The sequence below is a fragment of the Alligator sinensis genome, unplaced genomic scaffold, assembly GCF_000455745.1.
Source record: "Alligator sinensis unplaced genomic scaffold, ASM45574v1 scaffold31_1, whole genome shotgun sequence".
Taxonomy (NCBI): Eukaryota; Metazoa; Chordata; order Crocodylia; family Alligatoridae; genus Alligator; species Alligator sinensis.
This window is the reverse complement of record NW_005841884.1, coordinates 904,341-923,512: the sequence shown is the minus strand read 5'-3', so window position 1 is coordinate 923,512 and position 19,172 is coordinate 904,341. Positions and strand designations below refer to the sequence as shown.

At 44.3% G+C, this 19,172-nt stretch overlaps 2 protein-coding genes across 3 annotated transcripts in view; one reads left to right on the top strand and one right to left on the bottom strand.

Moving 5' to 3' along the window:
- Positions 1 to 15: 15 nt before the first annotated feature.
- Positions 16 to 14,115, top strand: CACYBP (calcyclin binding protein; the record flags this gene model as incomplete). Its single annotated transcript, XM_006017749.3, has 6 exons — positions 16 to 171; positions 3,474 to 3,669; positions 4,968 to 5,064; positions 5,543 to 5,642; positions 10,324 to 10,418; positions 13,784 to 14,115. Coding segments are annotated over 6 exons (804 nt in total), but the record flags the coding sequence as incomplete, so codon positions are not given.
- A 292-nt stretch (positions 14,116 to 14,407) lies between these two features.
- MRPS14 (mitochondrial ribosomal protein S14) overlaps positions 14,408 to 19,172 on the bottom strand; it is a 6,054-nt gene continuing 1,289 nt past the window's right edge. Inside the window, exons 3-5 of one of the 2 annotated variants that reach the window (XM_025196734.1) lie at positions 16,737 to 16,847; positions 15,757 to 15,842; positions 14,408 to 15,547 (exon numbers count right to left, since the gene is read on the bottom strand). In XM_025196734.1, coding sequence (XP_025052519.1) covers positions 15,400 to 15,547; positions 15,757 to 15,842; positions 16,737 to 16,847 — 345 coding nt within the window. In that variant the 3' untranslated portion in view covers positions 14,408 to 15,399. Of the gene's footprint in view, positions 15,548 to 15,756; positions 15,843 to 16,338; positions 16,848 to 19,172 lie in introns of those variants that run through there. The other variant, XM_006017705.3, reaches the window with a different exon arrangement.

Below are 19,172 nucleotides of genomic sequence, written 5' to 3'. Positions count from 1 at the left end.
TAACGGCGCGGGGCGGGGGCGAGGTCAGTCCGTCACGGGGGCGGGGCGGGGAGCGGAGCGGAGCGCGCCCGGACAGCCTTGGGCACCGCCAGGGATACTGGACGTCTGTCACCTGGGCCTGAGCCCCGACTAACCTATTGGCCTCCCCCGCCCCAGGAGGCTGCCAAACAGGTGACAGTTGATTACTGGGGACAAATAACAAAAATAGGGATGGGGGTGCTGGTCGGACTAGCGCGCCGAGGGGGGGGGACGAGTCTGAGGAGCTGGTGGGCGCTGCGCAGTGAAATGCTGTCTGTGTGTGACATGGGAAACTGGGCAGGATGAACTCATGGGCTGACCCAGTACGTGGCAGTTCTTGTACATTCCTGTGTTCGCTGCTGGGGCCGTGTAGGTCACGCCTGTGGGAAACGGCTGGCTGAGGCAACTGCTCACTGAATTTCATGTTGGGGGCTACTTTGCTGGTTTCAAAAAGACTGCAGAGCCGTGGTGCTGAGCATGGTGCTGATGGCGCTCTCGGTGATCCCACTACTGAGAGCTCTGGGCAGCTACTTCTGCTAGCAAGATCAGGGCCGGCATCCTTGGAACGAATAGCCCACAGATAAAACCAAAGTCAGAGGGTGTTCAGAGTGGCTTGACTGTGAAACTGGCACATGTAGGAAATTAAAAAAAAAAAACCCCAACAAGTTACCTGCCTCTATCTGTCAGGTTCTAGAAAAAAATGTGAAACTGAGTTATATACTTCATGGTCATTTTAATGTGTAAGGTTAAGTTTGAATGTGTAGCTGTGGAATGCATCACCAATCTTAATGTAATGTACTGTGTTACTTAGCTTTATTAACTCTTGTGATCTGGTGCTAGCATACGCCTTAACTTTTACACTTAGAAAACATTCACACCCTGTCTTAGAGCATGTTTACCAGCATAATTACACTAACATAGATTCATCCCTGTGTAAGTTCTCCTGTGTAGAACCCCCCCCCCCCCCAAATAATCACAAAGTCATCAACAAAGTTGCTTTCTCAAGAGGAAAATAATAAAGATGGATACTGTCACAAGGCAGATTTCTCTTCCAATTGGTGAGAAAAGGAAAATTCTGCAATATTTTTTTCATAGAAGTGGAATTCAAAGGTGGGCAATACCCACTAGCATAATAAAGTTACAGTATACCTCAGGAACCGGCCTGGGACCAATATGGTGAACAAGAAGGGGGAGAAAACTTTCCAGAGCATCTGGCTTAACAATTGTTTATGTATCCGTCCTTCTTGTGCAATGTGTTTGGGGGAAAAAACACAAAATTCTAGAAGGCAGGAGGGCTTGGGCTCCCTGACTTCAGAAATTGGATTTCCAGACCTAGGAGATCAATGTTTGTCAAGGCCTGAGAGAGAGAGAGTTATTATTAACTTATTAACAAGATTGCTAATTTAGAATTACATATGTAAATAAACTACAACAGTATGAGGTTTGTTTATCAGATGTTTTCGGTGTCTACCACCATGCAAACAATTAACATAAAACAATACTAGGATCAAGCAATAGAAGCTGGACAACACTGCTGTAAAGGGTGGAAACAGATGTCACCTGATGTCTCATTTGCACTGCCATAAAATTTTTTATGGCAGCACAAATGCTGAGCAATCAAGTGTTGATACCTGTTGTTGTGCCACATGAAAGGAAAATTGGTGGCACAACAAAAGGTGGTAATAGACTCTGCTGCTCTCATGCAATTAATGTCGATTATTAGGATTGCACCGATTTTCTTGGCCAATACCAATAGCCGATTATTCACTAACCATATCGGCCGATACCGATCCGATAGCCTATTTACAGGGGCATAGCTGGGCGGCGTGGAGAGCAGCTCCCTGCAGGTAAGTCTGTGGAGGGGAAGGGGCATGAGGGCAGGTCGAGGCTCCCACGGTGAGGGAGGGAGTGGGACTGGGGCCAGGGGCACTGTCCAAGCAGGGTGGTGAATGGGATCCCAGGGCCAGGGTGGGGCACAGGATGGAGCCACAGGCGGCTTCTCCAGGGGATTAGTATCCTGGCACTTAAAAATGGCACTGGGGGCACTTGAACTAGAGCTCATCAAATGAGTTCAAGCACCAACACCACCATTTTTAAGTGCAGGGATGCATATGCCCCCCAGATTTGTGTGCAGGGCAAAGGCGGGCTGCTGACTCTGGGCTCTCCAACCTGCTGTCTTTGCGCCAGGAGCCATGTGCTGTCTCTGTGTCCCCCGCCTGCCTGGTGGCAGGAGGCACAACTCAGCACCCCTGCTACCGCCAGACAGGCAGAGGACGCCAGGCTAGCATGTGGCTCCTGGGGCAGAAGGCAGCAGGGCAGAAAGTCCTGAGCCCACAGTGGACAGCCCCCCTGGGGTGTGTGCAGCGGCGGGGAGCTTCCCCCCCGCACTCACTGGATGAGCTGCCCGCAGCTCTGTCCTGCTCCTTGCCCTGGGCCCAGGGTTCCACTGACTGCCCTGGCAGGGCAGTGCCCCCTACCCTACTCCCTCCTCACCATGGGAGCCTTGATCTGTCGTCCCTATCCCCCCACTCCCCTTTCTCTCCACAGACTTACTTGCAGGGAGCTGCTCTCCACACTGCCTGGCTACACTGTGGATGCATGTGGCATCTGGGGGCCCGGGCCAGAAGGCATATTTTATTTATCAGTACACATTATCGGCTACACCAGCCAAAAAAAGCTGATAGCCAATAATGTTAATTTTCCTTTTATCAGTGCCAATCTGATATGGCACTGATATACTGGTCCACCTCTATTGATTACCTCTGTTTTGCTTTCTCTGCTTAGTAAGATGCAGGATGTGGATCTGGCTGGGTGAGAAAAAGTCATTCCCTGCTTTCCCTGCTCAGCCAGGTCTGGGATGCAGGTCTGCCTGGGTGGGGAAAGTGGGGAGATCACATTGCCTCTTGTGTCCGCCACCAAGGGCAGGAAAAGGGGCAACATTTGTTTCATCCAGTGAAATGGATCAGCTGTGCCATGACAAGTTTCTTGAAGTTATTACATATGATTCTCTTAGGCCAGAGTAATTGGACTTGCAAAGGCAAAACATACATAAAGCATTGCTCAGCTAAAAACTAAAGTATGGCCTTATGAGGTCTTGCTAGAAAAAAATGCTAACTCAACAAGATACCTTTCATTTTTTTTTGTTAAAGGACACAGAAAAATATCACCCCTAAAATGAGTCCACCTCTCAGTTCTGCTACCCTGGGAATAAGGGAGTGAAACTAGTCCAAGTATTAGTAGCAGGTCTGTATTCTCCAGCTGCTTTTGTGAGTTCAGCAAAACTCGGGTCCACATGGTAACCTAAATTTATATTTAGAGCTGCTTTAGAGGCTGCTGGGTATGCAGGCGCTTTATTTCTTTTGGACACTCAATGAGTGAAGGGGCACAACAGTTTGCCTCAGGTGAAGTAGCATGTAATCCAGTGCACATATATGGTCTTTTATTCTTAAACCCAGCTGCAGAAAGACTTCGAAGAGGTTAAAGAGCTGTTGAACAAAGCCACAAGAAAAAGAATTCAGGATGTCCTGATGGCAGAAGAGCATAAGATAGAGACAGAAATCAAGAACCAGCCAGGACCCAAGCCCAAAGGTGATGCAGTAGAGGAAGAGAAACCACCAGCTGGAGGATATACTGTGAAAATCAACAATTACGGTAAGCTTGCACTTCCAACTGCCTGCTGAGAAAATACGTTTTAACAGAACTGAGGGCACTGTTAGTGCCAACCAGTGGTTAATGAGTTATAATTGTGTAATCATGAAGGTGACAGAAGGAAGTCATGCTCAGTTTGTGTGTGTTTGCATCTTTTAAAATATAGGGGTAATAACTGCCCAGTATGGAACATGTTTTAAATGTGGGATGTTTAGAAGAGGGGAGGACAGAGTTTCTGGAATTCCTCATCTCTCTTCCTAGCCCCAAGCAAAATAAGCCCACCCCTTTAGGAGGGGGCAGGATATGTTACGCAGCGGTTGCTCCTGTGAAGCATTGAGATCCTTTCCTGAATTACAGTAAACGTTTTGTTAACCGGTATCTTACAAGCCGGCATGCTATACTAACCAGCATGCCGGCTTGTAAGATGAAGTGAAACTGGAAGTGCCTGCCGTGGCATTTCTGGTTTCTCCGAGCCCCCGTGGCTCAGGGCAAAGCAGCTTGCACTGCTGAGCCCCCACAGCCCAGGGGCATAACAGACTGTGGGGCCCGCCCCACAGGTCCTCAGGGCCTGCGGGAGTGGTGGTGATGCTGTGGGAGGGGCGGAGGGACGCTCCGGACGTGGCAGGAGAATCCGTGGCCAGGGCCGCTCAATTAACTGGCATATTTTTGTTATCCAGCATCCCCCATTCCCAGGGGATGCAGGATAACAGAGCTTTTACTGTACCTGTAGCCAAAGCATGGGGTGGGTAAAGTTAAGCACCCCCAAATTCTACTCCCTATTAATGCAGGGAATTACTGCTTTCTGACCTGCCCAACCATAAGTACCCCTTCCCCAGTACTTGACAAGAATTGAGGGAACATGTGCAGTTCAGCTGCAGTTTAGGCAAAAGGAACAGAGTACCCAAAATGCTAGTCTTGGGGAAAGGACAATAGGGGGGCCACTAATACGCAATCTCAGTTTAACAGGGTATTGCAGGAGTGGGTCTTTGAAGCAGCCAGGTAGACTAGTCAAACCAGCCACCCAGCTCTGATCCTCTCCATCCTTTCCTGCTTAGTCAGGCAGAGCTGCCCTGGTTCTCTGTGAAGAACCAGAGAAACCAAAGAACTTAGCTGATAATTGCATTCCTAACCTTGTTGCTTCTGTTCCATTTATGCTCCGCATGATGTCTTTCCCCAGCTATCTGAAGATAGTTGCAGCAGAGCATTATCTATGGTGGAATACTGTACTTGCTTCAGGGAAAGCGGGTCATGAGCTAGTGGAAGAAAGCTGAAAGAAACCTACCTGTCCTTTTCTCTTGCAGGTTGGGACCAGTCAGATAAATTTGTGAAGATTTACATCACTTTAAATGGTGTTCACAAGCTCCCAGCTGAGAATGTGCAAGTGCATTTCTCAGAGAGGTGAGTCCAGACTTTTGCTGTGCCAGCCAGAAAGCACATTTGGAAAAGCTGCATCTCAGATGAAGGGGCCTGTTTTGTTGAACACTCCTCTGGGTCAAAATCTAAAATGGTCTATTGTCTTTAGTACATACTGATATGTATGTGTATGTTTCCTCTCAGAGAATCTCAAAACATTTTACAAATTCTAATTAAGACTCATGACACTTGGTTGGGGTTCTGAAACAGAGCTGTTATTTGTCCAGGTTCTGCAAGAAGTTGGTGCGACACAGCTGTAAGAAAAAGAACCCTGAATGGGACTATTATTTTCTTATACCTTCTAGATGATTATTTTTCCAAGGATTTGTACAATCTTGTAGCAAGCTGGAGATGAGGAAATCCCAGGAAAAACAAATATTCTCCTCTCTCTATTGTTTAAATGTCATTTTACATATTGCGTATGATGATGGGGGCATACAGATGTACTCTTTCTCCATTCTAGGTCATTTGATTTGTTGGTGAAACATCTGAATGGGCGGAATTACTCCATGACATTCAACAACCTGCTGAAACCCATTTCTGTGGATGGCAGTTCTAGAAAGGTATTTGTTTAGATCAGGGTGATCTACCTCCAGCCCATGGAACCATGACATCCAGCATGTAGGGCTCGCCCATGGATTAGGGAAGTTTGGCAGCAGGGAGCGGTGGAAGCTTCATAGTTAGCTCCAGTTTCACCTGGGCCATTGCAGTGAAGGGGGATCAGGATCATCCCCCACGTTGCATGTCCAGATTGGGCCAGGCTGCTGTCCCTCCTCTCACTTGTTTGGATTGGGGCTGCTCCACTGTCCCTCCCATGCATCTGGATCAGGGCTGGACTGCTACCCTCCCCTCCCCCAGGCACACATCTGGATCAGAGCCATTCTTCCCTCCTTTCCCCTGCACAGATTGGAATTGGGACCGGGCTCCCCCCCCCCGCATCTGGATCAGAGATGTTCTGTCTCTCCCTCCCCCATGCACATATGGATAGGGGTCACTTTGTCTGTCTGTTCCTTCCCTTGCATTCAAATTGGAGCCACCCTGCCATCATCACTGCCCCAGGCAGATGGATCAATGTTGGGTTGCGCAACCCCCTGCAGCCAGATCTGGCCCATCAACGATATCCAGTCCACAGAGGGACCTGGCACTGCCCATCCAGCCCACAGGGTGAAAAGTCTGGGCATTACTGAATTAGACCCCTTCCTCATCTGAGACTTTGTTTCGTGGCTCAGCAGAATTCTTGTTCAGCCTTACAGAATCACTTTAACCATAAACCATCTTGCTTGTTCTCAGCATGACTTCACATGTTCTGTGGCTGCAGAATACAGAACATTAAGGATGTTGTCTAGTATAATTTTCAAGGAAAATCAGTGGGAATTAAGTGCCTAACCTGCATTAGTACTTTTGAAAATTCCATTAGAAACCTGCTTTCATCTTTAGGCTTCTGAATCCCTTTAAAATTTTCGCCCCAAGTATCTAGTCCTCACATTTCGAAAAAAAAATCTTGGCTTGCTTGGGAAGATTACATAGAAACATTCAGTTTTAGCAAAGGAAAAGTTATAGAAAAAAGAGAGCAGTACAAATGTTCAGTCTTCATCTGCCCCTTCTTCCCTGTTCCTTGTGACCAAGGTGATCCTAGTCTGGGGAAAGCATGGGCTGCTCCAGTTCTGTTCCCAAAGGATTATAGAATTAGAGCAAAACCTCCTGCCTGCTTCTCACACCAGGAACTCTGGTGTGGCAAATAGGCTAGGGGTTGCGTTGCTCCAGTGCCTGGCAGCCAAGCAGAGGGAGCTGTGCAGCAAAGTCCCTGCAAACTTCTCATTTGGGGAAACAGCTGGCTCCCCTCCTGGTTTATGGGATAGGTGGTAGCAGCTGTACCCTGCGTGTTCTCCAGGCTGGGGTGACTGGTCTCTGGAAGGCACAGGAGCCTTTATCCTGCCTCTGCTCTTCCTGATCTCCAAGAAGAGTTAACTGGGGGAAAGTATGCAGGCATTCTTTCTCCCAGGAGAAACTAGCCTTGGGGGTGATTTCTATCTATTGTAGTTGGGTTATTTTTCCCCAAGTGGCCTATTTATGCTCTGAAATTAAAAAGTTTAAACATCTGCATACTTTTGGTTTCTGCCAGGAATGGTGATTTTCTTAATAGAAACTGAATGCCTGTACATGGCTTAAGTTTGTATACAGCCTGAAAAAATAGCTGGAGCCATACCTGCCCAATTCATCTGAATGGTCTGCTTCATTTGAAACTTAAGGATGACAACTTCATTACCTATTTCAGTACTGATTATTTTAATGTATAGCTATAATGTGTCTATCTACAAACTCAGACCAATACCATGGTAAGTGCCAAATGCCTTTCATGCCCCCTGCACACCTGCCAATATGACATATATAACGTATGGTAGTGATTCATTATTAATGTGTTAAAAGTATAGGCAATGTAAATTAAATTGAATTTAACATTAAGTATATATCAAAGTGATAATGCAGTGATTGCTCCTTTTTAATATTACATTTTTTAAATGGTGAGGTTTTAATTGAATTAATTTGGAGCTACAGCAGAATGTTCTGTTTGCTGCAGAATGCTGGCGTCTGGCTGCAGAATGTAGATCAAGGTTGCAGCTGAATTTGGGGGCCTTGCTTGTAGTGCCACAGAAAGAAGGCAGAAACTAACTTGTCATCCCTGGAAAAAATCAGTTCAAATAAGGTCCCTCCTGAATTCACTAGTAGCTGTATTGAACTCTTAGGTCACTCATGCTCATCACAAAACAATGAAATAGCAAATTAGATACAGATTGGATTAAAAATGGGTTGGGGGCATGAACTAGAAGTGCAGAGGTCTAGACAGGTGCATTGATAGCATTGGGTAACTTCTTTCTGTAATTTAAAACCAGAATCCACATATTCTTGAAAATGGCATTTTTTGTCTTTTTGCACTGAGAAAAAAAGTGCAGTGATGGGCTGGCAGAATCCACAGGCTGGGTTGCAACATATGATGTTGTGAGCATAAGCTGTGCAGGTGGATACCCACAAGTAACTGGTGCTGATGGTTTTGAAAGAAAGGGTTAGAGGGTTGTTTCTCTTGCATTGCTGATTGGTCTGAGATGGCACTTAGAAAAGTTCATGCTAACCCAGGGGTTCTCAAATATGTTTTTAGATTTGAGAGACCCCTCCTGGTTTCTGTAACTTTTCTGAATTTAACAGCACCCTAATCTAGTGGGGAGTGGGGAGGAGCAAGCTCTTACCTCCTTGCGCAGATCCGTAAAAGGATCTTGCAGCACCCAATTTGGGAATCACTGGTCTCGATCTAATGTCCAGAACTGAAAATAGCTGGGGAAAAAGACCTTAGAATTCATGAGTTCTCAAATTCCTTTGAGCTGGATGAGTGTGATGTAATGGTATTATGTGCCGATTTCCCTGCTTTCTCCCTTTCCCCAAAGCGATTCAGAATTGTTTCTCCTCTGTATTTGTCACAAATATACATAAACTATGCAAAAGTAACCCACCTATATTGCTTCACCATAGTTGGGTTATGGCTTAGACTTGGTCAGTCTCCTTTTGGTGAGCCTGCTGCCTGCTGAGTTTGGATTCAAGTTTTGGATCTCATAGGCTCGTAAACCCATTGAATCTGAATAGTTTCCAGGTAGTGTTCTTGCCTTTAGGGCTAAGGATAGACAGTCAAAAAGCCCAAGGCTGAATTAGTTCAGTCTTTGCAGGTTAGTGTAAGCTGAATAGATTGAACCGATAAGCAAGTGAACAGACATTTGCTTTTGATTCCGGAAATGCAGCCACTTGCCTGCAGTGGCCCAGGTCAGAAGCCAGGGGGCACTAGAGAATGCCTCCCTGCTCAGCTGGAGGATACAGCTTGGGCCAAGGCTAGTCCATCCACCCTACAAGGGGTGGGGGGGGTGAGGTAGGGGTTGCAAGGAGGTGCAAAGCATCATGCGATGCTGGAGGACTGTGGGTTAATTTGAATCTGGAGAGGGTCTGGAACAGAAGTTCAATAAACTGATTTAACCTAAATCAGTTAAGTCTGATATGACATCCATCCAGGTTTATCTTAAACTGGTTTCAACAGTTTTGAAAGTGGTTTATGTGCACTGAGCTTCTGTTGTGTTACAGATTTGAACTGGTTTCCAATCACTTATACCAGTTTGTGTGTAATTTTTGTCCCTAGCCCCAGAGCCCCATTGGAGTGTATGTGCTGACTTGTTCCCCTTTGTAGAAGTGGGACTCTGCAGTGTAGCTGCCATATGCCTTGAACAGTTCAGACTGACTCATCCTCTAAATCTCCCCAGGACTTTCAGCACTTTGTTTCGTAGAGCTCTAATCACACTCAGGTTTTGAGTTTAACCTGTCAGAGATAAATAACCAATACATTAAAGAACCCAGAAGCTTTGCATATTAACTTTAACGCACATACACACTTTACTCATTGGGAAAGAAGAGACTTACACCTCCATACAAAACCCTTCCTGGCTGTGTCCTCAGGACTCCAAAACTCCACAGACCAGGGAGGAGCTAGGGAATGAACCAAGCTAAAAAGCACAGCCTCCCCATCCATCAGCAGCCTGGAGTGCAGGGGCAACTGTTAAGTGGGCTTCCAGAGAGGCAGCAGTGGGAGTGCCCAGATGAGCAGTTGTGGGTGCTGGGATGGGGAAGAAGCAAGCACTTATCCTCTTGCATGGGAGCCAGGTGCAATAGCACCCTTTAAAAGATCTCGCGCCACCCCACGTAAGGATCACTAACTGCTTTTTCCAGATTTCGATTGGTGTATGTTGTTTGCAAACCACCAGGGAGAAAAAGTTAGAATTGATTGGTCTGGCTCCTTTGAAAAGGTAAAAATAGAGGTCATTTATTAGACAGGACTGGATGCTTTCAGCATGCCAAATACCTTGGACCAGTGTGTTCCTACAATGATGAGTGTTCTAGAATTTGTAGAGTATTTTTGTTTCCATTTTTTTAATTGAGTGCTGTTCCACCTAATTGTGCCTCTCTTTAAATGATGCAAAACAAATTATCCTTTGTACCCCCAAGGTCAGTGCTTAATGCAGATTTAAAAATATGTACTAGCTAGAAAAAGTTAGCTTAAACATAAAACATTTCAGGAAGTTAGGAGCATCCAGAACCAGGAGCTTATAACAAACTGTTCTGTTACCCAAATTGTTGTGGATGCAACCTGCATCTGCTATAAATACCTTTAATTCATTTCTTGCCCTTTAACTTAAATCTACTTTCTTTTTGCAGATCAAGACAGACATGATCCTTGTGTTATGTAAGAAGAAACAGGAAGACAAATGGGAATGCCTTACTCGAGTGGAAAAAGAAAGCAAAGATAAAGAGTGAGTGTATCTATTCCACTACCTTCTATGGAAATTGCTTTAATATCCAAACAAGCTGGTTATGTACTATGTCATCTCCAAAATACAAAATGAGAAGTGTTGATCTAGGGAACTAGAGTTGCTAGAGTTGAGATGGAGATTTCTTACCTACTCAGGACTAGTACCATTTGAATGAATTTGCTTTACATTGCTAGAGTTCTGTCACCCTTTATTGCTTTACTGTTGTTTAAGAATTTAGGTTGGAATCTGCATCAGCATCATGGATTTCACCAGGATATTCATATATGTTTACATACATACATATATGTATATAGCTCTTCCTATATGTCCTTCCCTTCTGGCTCTACCTTGAAGCCTTATGGCAAAGAACTAAAAAAAATTACCTGACGGCAGTCCCAGAACCTATCAACACCAATAAGATCATCTGAGGCTTCCTGTAGGGATTGGTCTTAACTACAAGACTTGGATTCAGAACAAAACTACCTTCCCCTCTGGAACCATCTGTAGAGGGAAATGACTTAATATACTGCTTAAGGGGCTGGGTTCATAGAATCATAAAAACTGAGGGTTGGAAGGGACCTCAGGAGGTCATCTAGTCCAGTGTTTCTCAACCTTCTAAGTAGCAAGTACCCCCAAACTTCTGAAAATTTTAATAAATACCCCAACACTCAATTTTCCAGGGGATTTTATACTTACAGACAAATGTGTGCTATATGTTGGAAGAAGGGCTGTGTATGTAAGGTCGTGATAGGACAGATGTCTCATCTGGTGTGGGTAGGGTTGCCACCTTTTACACCAGGGGTGCACAGCTCAAGTATGTACCTGGGCTAGAGGTGATGTTGGCCAAAGCTAGGAGGGCTGAACCTAGTGCCGTGCAACACACCAAATTGTTACTGGAGAATTTAGCACCAATTTTTTTGCCATTGTTTTGAGAAGAAAAGAGAGGGTGAGAGAGAGAGGGAGGAAAAGAGGGCGAGAGAGAGTGTTGAGGTACTAGTGTACCCCCTGCCTGACTCGTGTACCCCCAGGGGTACATGTACCACAGGTTGAGAAATTATGAAACTATGATCTAGTCTAACCCCCTGCTCAAAGCAGGACCATTCCCCACCCAGATGGATCCTTCCACCCAAGGCTTTGTTTAGCCAGGTCTTAGAAACCTCCAAGGATGGAGATTTCACCACCTCTTTGGATAACCTGTTCCAGTGCTTTACTACCCTCCTAGTGAGAACATATTTCCTAATATCCAACCTAAACTTCCCTTGCTGCAACTTGAGCCCGTTGTTTTTTGTTCTGTCATCTGCCACCACTGAGTCTAGCTTCATTCTCTTTGGAACCACCCTTCAGGTAGTTGAAGGCTGTTATTAAATCCCTTCTCAAGTCTTTTCTTCTCTAGACTAAATAAGCCCAGTTCCCTCAGCTTCTCCTTCTCTCCTTAGAAGTCATGTGGCCCAGCCCCCTCACCATTTTTGTTGCCCTCTCCAATTTGTCCACATCATTTCTGTAGTGGGCAGCTCAAAACTGGACACAGTACTCCAGGTGTGGCCTCACCAGTGTTTAGAGGGGAAGAATCATTTACCTTTATCTGTTGGCAATGCTTATATTAATGCAGCCTACAAAGAAACAGGTTACTAGCATAAAAGCCCGTCAGAAATAGGCTACTTGTTACATGGTACCACATTTCTGTTACTGTGCCATTACCAACTTGAGCGGTTCTGCCTGTTTTTCTATACAACGTGTAGCCATCAACATTTCCAAGTGTCTTCTCTCTAAACTCCTTTGGTATGTCTTCAGACATTGATGATTTTCTATGCACAGTGCATTTGGATTCGGTCTTCTACATGGTCCGTGAATCATACATCTCGTCACAATGATCTTTGCTCAATAGACAATGCACTGTTGTATGACTGAACGTTTGTTTTAAAGTTCTGGTAATGCTCATTGTTCTGATTCGTCATCAAATCCTGCAAATACTCTGAAAACGGTCTCCTTGGAGGCGGAATCACTTTACCCTTATGGCAACAACTCCGGAATTGGCCATCTGACCGTCTTTCAGCTTGGAAGTTTAAAGAGTTACAAAAGTGTCACACCACGTTCATCAATCCACAGCTATGTTCCTCAAGCTCGTCTTCAGTGAATCTATTGTTGTCTACTCTTTCAGCCTGTCTTCTATTGTCTCTGTGAACCCTTTGCCTCTCTCTTCTACGACACCCTCTTTGCTCATTTGTTTCATTTTGTCCTACTCTTGCCATTCTTTCTGCATTCAATTGCCGTCTTTTCTTGACTTCACCTTGGTAAGGGTGTTATGGGTTAAAGTAAGGGTGTTAAAGGACAATTTTTGCTCGGATACTGAGAGTACACCATAACTAATTGAAATCAATCATTAAAAGTCCAGAAAAGTGAGCGCAAATATCGTTTTTTTGAGCCTGAGAGAGAGAATGACAAAGACACAAACAAAGCAAACTATTACAGAGGATTAGAAATAGCTACTGAAACTGTCTCTGCAGTGCAGTACTGCACCATTTAGGCAATCCTGCAAAGATTTGCACTGGCTCCCATGCAGTGTCAATCTATAAATCCCTAATATGTGCAGGACCAAGTCACTTTAGAAATCACCTAGTATGATTTTGCTGTCAGACTAGTGCTCAGCTTTCAGAGATGGGCTCCCCATGTGCAGAACTTAACTCCTTCCTGTCTTAGAGCATGGTTCAACCCATTACTTTAAACTAGCTGGCCAAAGAGTTTTGAAGGCAGGTTAAGGGGAGTAGCTCTTGGGTGGGTTTTCTCCATCCTATGTATTTCGGACGTGTATGACTTTAGTAACAACTGTGGCACCAGAAAAAATTAATTTACGTTCTTGTCACTTGACTACTTCAGCTGTGAAAAGTACTCAGTGAAACTTATCTTAAAAGAGCCAATCCAGTGGTGTCACAGACCTCTGTCTCTGTTTTAGGAAGGGGGACACCATGCAATTTTCACTTAAGAGGCTGGAAACAATCACTTGCACAGCTTTTGTAGCAAAAGTAAACATGGGTTGTGGCACTCCCTAGGTCTGGTAATAAATTGTTACATCTCCATGAAGTTTAAATGCTTACAACCCTAACTCTTACTACAAAGCTGTTCTCTTTAATAAGGGACAGCTCCAAGATCTTAGTTTATTCCACTAAACCTACTAGAGTTTTCACCTTGCTATTGTTTTTATGGGTTCTGAGTTTGTGTGATAGTGTGGGACTATATCCTGTCATTTCCTAAAACCAGAGGCAAAATCCTATATATTGCTGATCCTTTTGCAAAAGAATTGTTAAAGCATTTAAAATTTAGCAGAGAAATGACAAGTCTATTTCATACCCATCCCTTTTGTCTTACAGGAAGGCTGCATATGACACGTCAGACCCTGGTGAAGGGCTGATGAACCTTCTGAAAAAGATGTATTCAGAGGGGGATGATGACATGAAAAGAACCATTAATAAGGCCTGGGTTGAGAGTAGAGAAAAACAATCTAAAGGGGACATACCAATGGATATTTGATACTACTCCGAAGGGGGCCTTAATATGGATCTTCGTATGGGACTTTTGTTGTGCTGCAGAGGGCAGGTCTTATAAGCGCATTGTTTACACAACCTACTTCCAAGCAAAGACACTTAGCTGTTTTTGATTTCAGGCTGGAGAAATTATTTAAATAAAGTATGCTTAAAACCCATTTCCCTCAATCAAGTGGGACCCTCTTTCCTGAAGAGTACAGGGTATTTGTCTTTCCATGGCCTCCAAGAGCATTTCATTATTTTTTGTTCATCTGAGAAACTGACAACATGCAAACATTACAAAGGAAAATAAATGCAAGTTGTTGGTTAAAGTCAAAGTGTTTGCTGTTCTCTACTCTAGTTCCTAGCCCTCTTGTAACAGCTGAAGCCTACGTCATTTTTCTACATGCAGGAAGCAGGAGAAAATGTTTTCACATGCTCCAAAAGGACAGGTATGTCTACATTTATGATGAAAATTTAATGGTAGAAGAGGAACTGCTATCTTGCAACAAAACATCTGCTAGGTGAACTGAAAAACAGATCTGATCTGTTGGTATTAACACTGTTTCAGGCTGAAGTGCAAGGGTAAGAGCTCTGAAGAAAGCCTGATTAGCACACACTTCTTTATGGGCATAGACAGAAGTTACATTTGTCATGCGATCAGCCCTCTGAAAGTGCTCTACAGCCATGCTCTTCCAGAAGTGCACAGCTGCAGAGCACTTTAAAAGTTCCTGATCACAGGACAAATGAACCCTCATGTAAGTGTTCAGATGTAGGAACTCTAAAGTGGAGCACCTTCATTAACTTCTGTCTGATTGGGTGGCTGGGCTGCTAGCCAGTTCTGCCTCCTATGCTGTTTGCACAATGGGAGGGGAGGGAGCTCGGGTTGGGAGCTCGGGTTGGGGTTTACCTAGCCTGCACTGTAGTGGGGGCAGATGGATTGGAACTCCCCTCCCCACCTCCAATGCAGCAAATGACAAATGTCTGTTGGGTCAAGAGGGTTGGTCTAACTCATGGCACTTTACAGAAAGTGCCATGAATTAGACCAAGGAGCTGCATGTCTGTCAACACCATATGGTAGTACCTGTTGCTAGTCCAGAGACTGATTGTGTGTGCTTAGGAGAATTTGTGTACAAAAGACTTAACTAGCGGCTGCCTCTGGCCAGCAGTCTTTGATCTTATCAGTATCCAGCAATGTAACTGTTGTTCCCTTCTCTCGCCTCCCAAATCCAGGAGGCTGAGGCACAATTAGCCACCACATGAAGAGCAAGATGCCAAACCAATTCAGGGCCTAGCAAAATAAAATGTAACTACCCTCTACCTTTTAGGTCTTGTAGAGAATGTACAGTACCAAACAATAAATGTTTAGATTGCTGTGACCATGACCCTAAAGGTGAGGCTATAGTAGCCTAATACATTGCTGACTTCTCCATTCAGGCCACAGAGCCCTATGTTGATTGACCTCAGGCTGGCATCAATAAGGGGCTGCTCAGCTGCTTCTGGTGTAAGGGATGGGGTGTTGTAGCCATGATGGTCCAGGAAATGCATGAGAAGCAAGGTCGGGGGGGGGGGTTGTGGTAACTGTGCATTGGTAGGAGTCCTAGAGAAAATCTTAAATTTGTACATGGGGGAAAAGGACATAATGGGCCATCATTTAGTCAAGTGACGGTAGGCATATCAAAGGAGAAAGAGATAATCACAAACCCCTCCACCCTTCGTTCCCCACCTCAAATAATCTGCCTGAATGGCAGAGGTGACTGCCAAATTAATTGCCTATGTTGCTTTCCCAGTGTTGTAAGGAAAATTAGGCTCCGACTCACTTCACTAATGTAGCTCCCTTCAAAATGGTGTATTCTTTTATACCAGGACACTGAAAGAGGGGAACTGTGTATGCTTCTCCATTACACTGTTGATTACAGGAAGGAATGGGAAAGGTTAGAAGATAGGCAGCACACTTGACTCTATTCCATGTCTATACAAAAACAACATTGCACTTGAGACATATGTAATGTTCCCTGACTGAAGCCTTTGTCTAATGTTGAAGAGAACTAAGCCACAGAAAAATTAAATGGCTTGATTAGTGAGTGAGGCGTAGGACCAACTGTTTGTTACCATGTTGAGCCACCATACCCAGCTCTATAACTATGCAAGCATGCTGTGAGAAGTCTCAACTTCACTCTAGCTTGATGGGCTCTTAGGTCAGAAGCTGTGCAAGTGTTCCCTACATATTAACTAGTGGACAGTCTACATCAGGAGACACACACAAACCTTACACCAACTTGGGCTCAGCAGTTGGCTTATGACTTTGCATTTAGCAAGAGTACTTCCATGCTACATTATATGATTGTTTGTGTTGCTTTTGATCAAACTATTATGGAGAAGAATGCACAGCAACCAGAATGTAAGGAGTAAACCATCCTTGTGCTATGTCTGTTTTTAATGTTTCTCATTACAAATTTCAGGTTGGTCTTTAATAAGAAGGTAGCAATTCTGTGTCAAAGTAAAACTGTCTCATACAGACTGGCTCAATGCATTCATGCTTTCTCCTGTCCCTTTCTCTGGTAACTGTCAGGGCCCTTAAGACTGAACTATAGTGGGACCACTGCTTCTGTTCCTTGCTATAACACCTATGCTGGACATAGAAGCAAAAACAATTTTGCTGTAATTCCTGGAAAGCATGAACTGGGCCCAGTCTGTCTCTTTTTAACAAAGAAGTCCTGGCGGTGATTTACCACATAGCTCTCTGTATCCCAGACATATGACCGTGGTCAGCCAGGTGGCGGAAGACAATTCGACTAACCCGCCAGCGCCGTTTCACACCTCGAGGACGAGATGTCAGGACACACCTATTCCGGATTCTCACAGGGCAGCTGTCCCGGGGCAGGGCGGCAATCTCTTTGTCAGCTATTTCCTGGAATAAAAGAACACAGCAAGGAGTTAAACCATATTTTGCCAAGGTTATTTTTAAGGGACATTAGGTGGTACTGAAAAAGGACACAATTGTCAGGTCTGAGGACTCTTAGTCACATAAGTGATGCTTCTTTTTGGCTTCAACCACACCAATACACTTCACTCATCAGCTACAGCCATCACTCCTCCATTTATGGGAGTTAACACTCCATAAGCCACTTGATCCTCTCTCCTTAGACTTCCCAATTGTCATTAATGGTTCTTATTAGATGTAAATCCTGTTCCTCTGACAGCTTAAGTTACTGAAGCGCCCAGCTGGAGAATAGCTAAAATTGATCAAATAACTAATGAGACTGGCTTTGAAAAAGATACCTGGAAGTTAAAACCTGTCTGCCACAGAGCAGACCAATTTTTAAAGAGAATTGAGCTTAGCCCCACCTATTCCTCCTTAGCTACCTCCACAGGTGATAGACTTTGAGACAGATAAAAGGGAATCTCTGCAGCTTCACTGGGATAAAAGAGCTGGAAGAAGTGAGAAAGTTCTGTAGAGGATCCAAGGTCAGGGAGGACTGTGGAAACAGCTCTCCAACCATCCAGAGAGAGATAGATCTTGCTGGAGCTACTTATAAAAAGGAGAAGAAATCTGAAGAAGCAAAAAACAGGCAGCAGAATCCAGGTTCTTTTGCGGGGGAAAAAGATGAGGTAAGTCCAACAAAGGTAACTAAAGAAACTGTAGTTTGGGAAACTTATACAATTAGACTACAGTACTTGGTATTTATGATATAATGTTCTATTAAGACACATTTTAAAATATGGGGTATGGTTTCACCGCACAAGTCTAGGTACAATAAACTAAAGTTCAGGACCAGTAAGGATAGTGACACGACAACAGGATTGTATTATCTGAGGTTGCCATTCACTATGAAGCAACTCCTATGATTTCAGAAGATCAGTACAGAACCTGGGGAAAGCCATGAATAGACAAACCAATAGCAACCCCTGTTTTCATGCAAATTATCCACTTGAGGCTGGTGCTATCTCAAAATATATTGGGGAAATTAAGGCTAACTCACAGTAGTAAATAAGATGTTCCTGCATGGTGTCTAAGCTGTGTTGGAATGCTACAGAAATATTCCTTAAGTGAGAGAGAAAACAGGATAGTGAGCCTGTCCTATTTCTCAAAAGAATGTTTTCAATGAGGCATTAGCTGCTCTTTGAATTTTAACAATAAAGCCAGTGGGAAACAAGTTTAATATGGTGGTGGTGTGTGCAACTGCACAGAAAACACACTAGCATTCACTATCCAGAGATTTTAGAAAAAAATGCTACATGCCAGACTTTTCTGTACCCCTTTAGCAAGGCTGCCAGAGCATAAGTCTTAATGTATTTCCCTGTTCACCCATCACAGCTGTATTTATTGTACCATACTCCCCCAGTCAGAGAATAACGAGCCTCACAAGCCTGATAGCTTTTAAGTTTTGTTTTAAAATATAAATAAAACATCAGGCTAATCTAAATGTAGACAGCTGCCAAAAACAAGGTATTGAAAGCTGGATTTCCTAGCTGTTCTGCCAGTTCCTGGTTAGTTTGAGCCAGCATCTCCTGCCATAAATGCTGGCTCTGAGAAACCAAGGAACTGATAGCTCAAGCAGGAAGTTTTCACCAAAGATTCAAGTAAGCGCTCTTTTCTCTTCTCTCCTGGCACTTTCACCCTGTAGCAATTTCTGCAACAATGGTGACACCTGCTGACTGTGATAGTTTTCAGATGAGCTGCACAAAGCAGTGCTAAATAGCCCCAAACTGAAATGTCCTTGAAGGACCAAGTCCAGCAAAAACTCCTTTATATGAACTGAATCATTCAGACAGGTCCGTTGAAGATACTTGCTTAATTTTAAATATATGAAACACCATTAAGTGGTTTGTAGGCTCATACTCCTAATGTGTAAGAAAAGGTCGGTACCAGGTTTATTTAGGAAATTATAACTTGGGGAAAGGGGAGAAGACTGAACTGACCACTTCTCATGGGGAGGTGGCCATTAAACACATCTGTTGGTGGTAGTTATGTGAAGAAAAACTAGCGACTTCCAAAACAACCTAGTATCTTAGTTCAATGTAACCCAGCAGAAAGCAGCCATTTTCTGATCAGCAGGGATCCAGGTTTCCCACAGAAAAATGGGGAAAATCACGGATTTCCTGGTTTTATCAAAGAAAACACGGATGGTGGTGGGAAGTGAGGGGCACCAGCAGGGCTGGCGGAGTGGAGAGGTACTTTAATTTTAATCATGGATTTTGGAGTTTGGTCAGAGAATTTGCAATTTTCTATCAT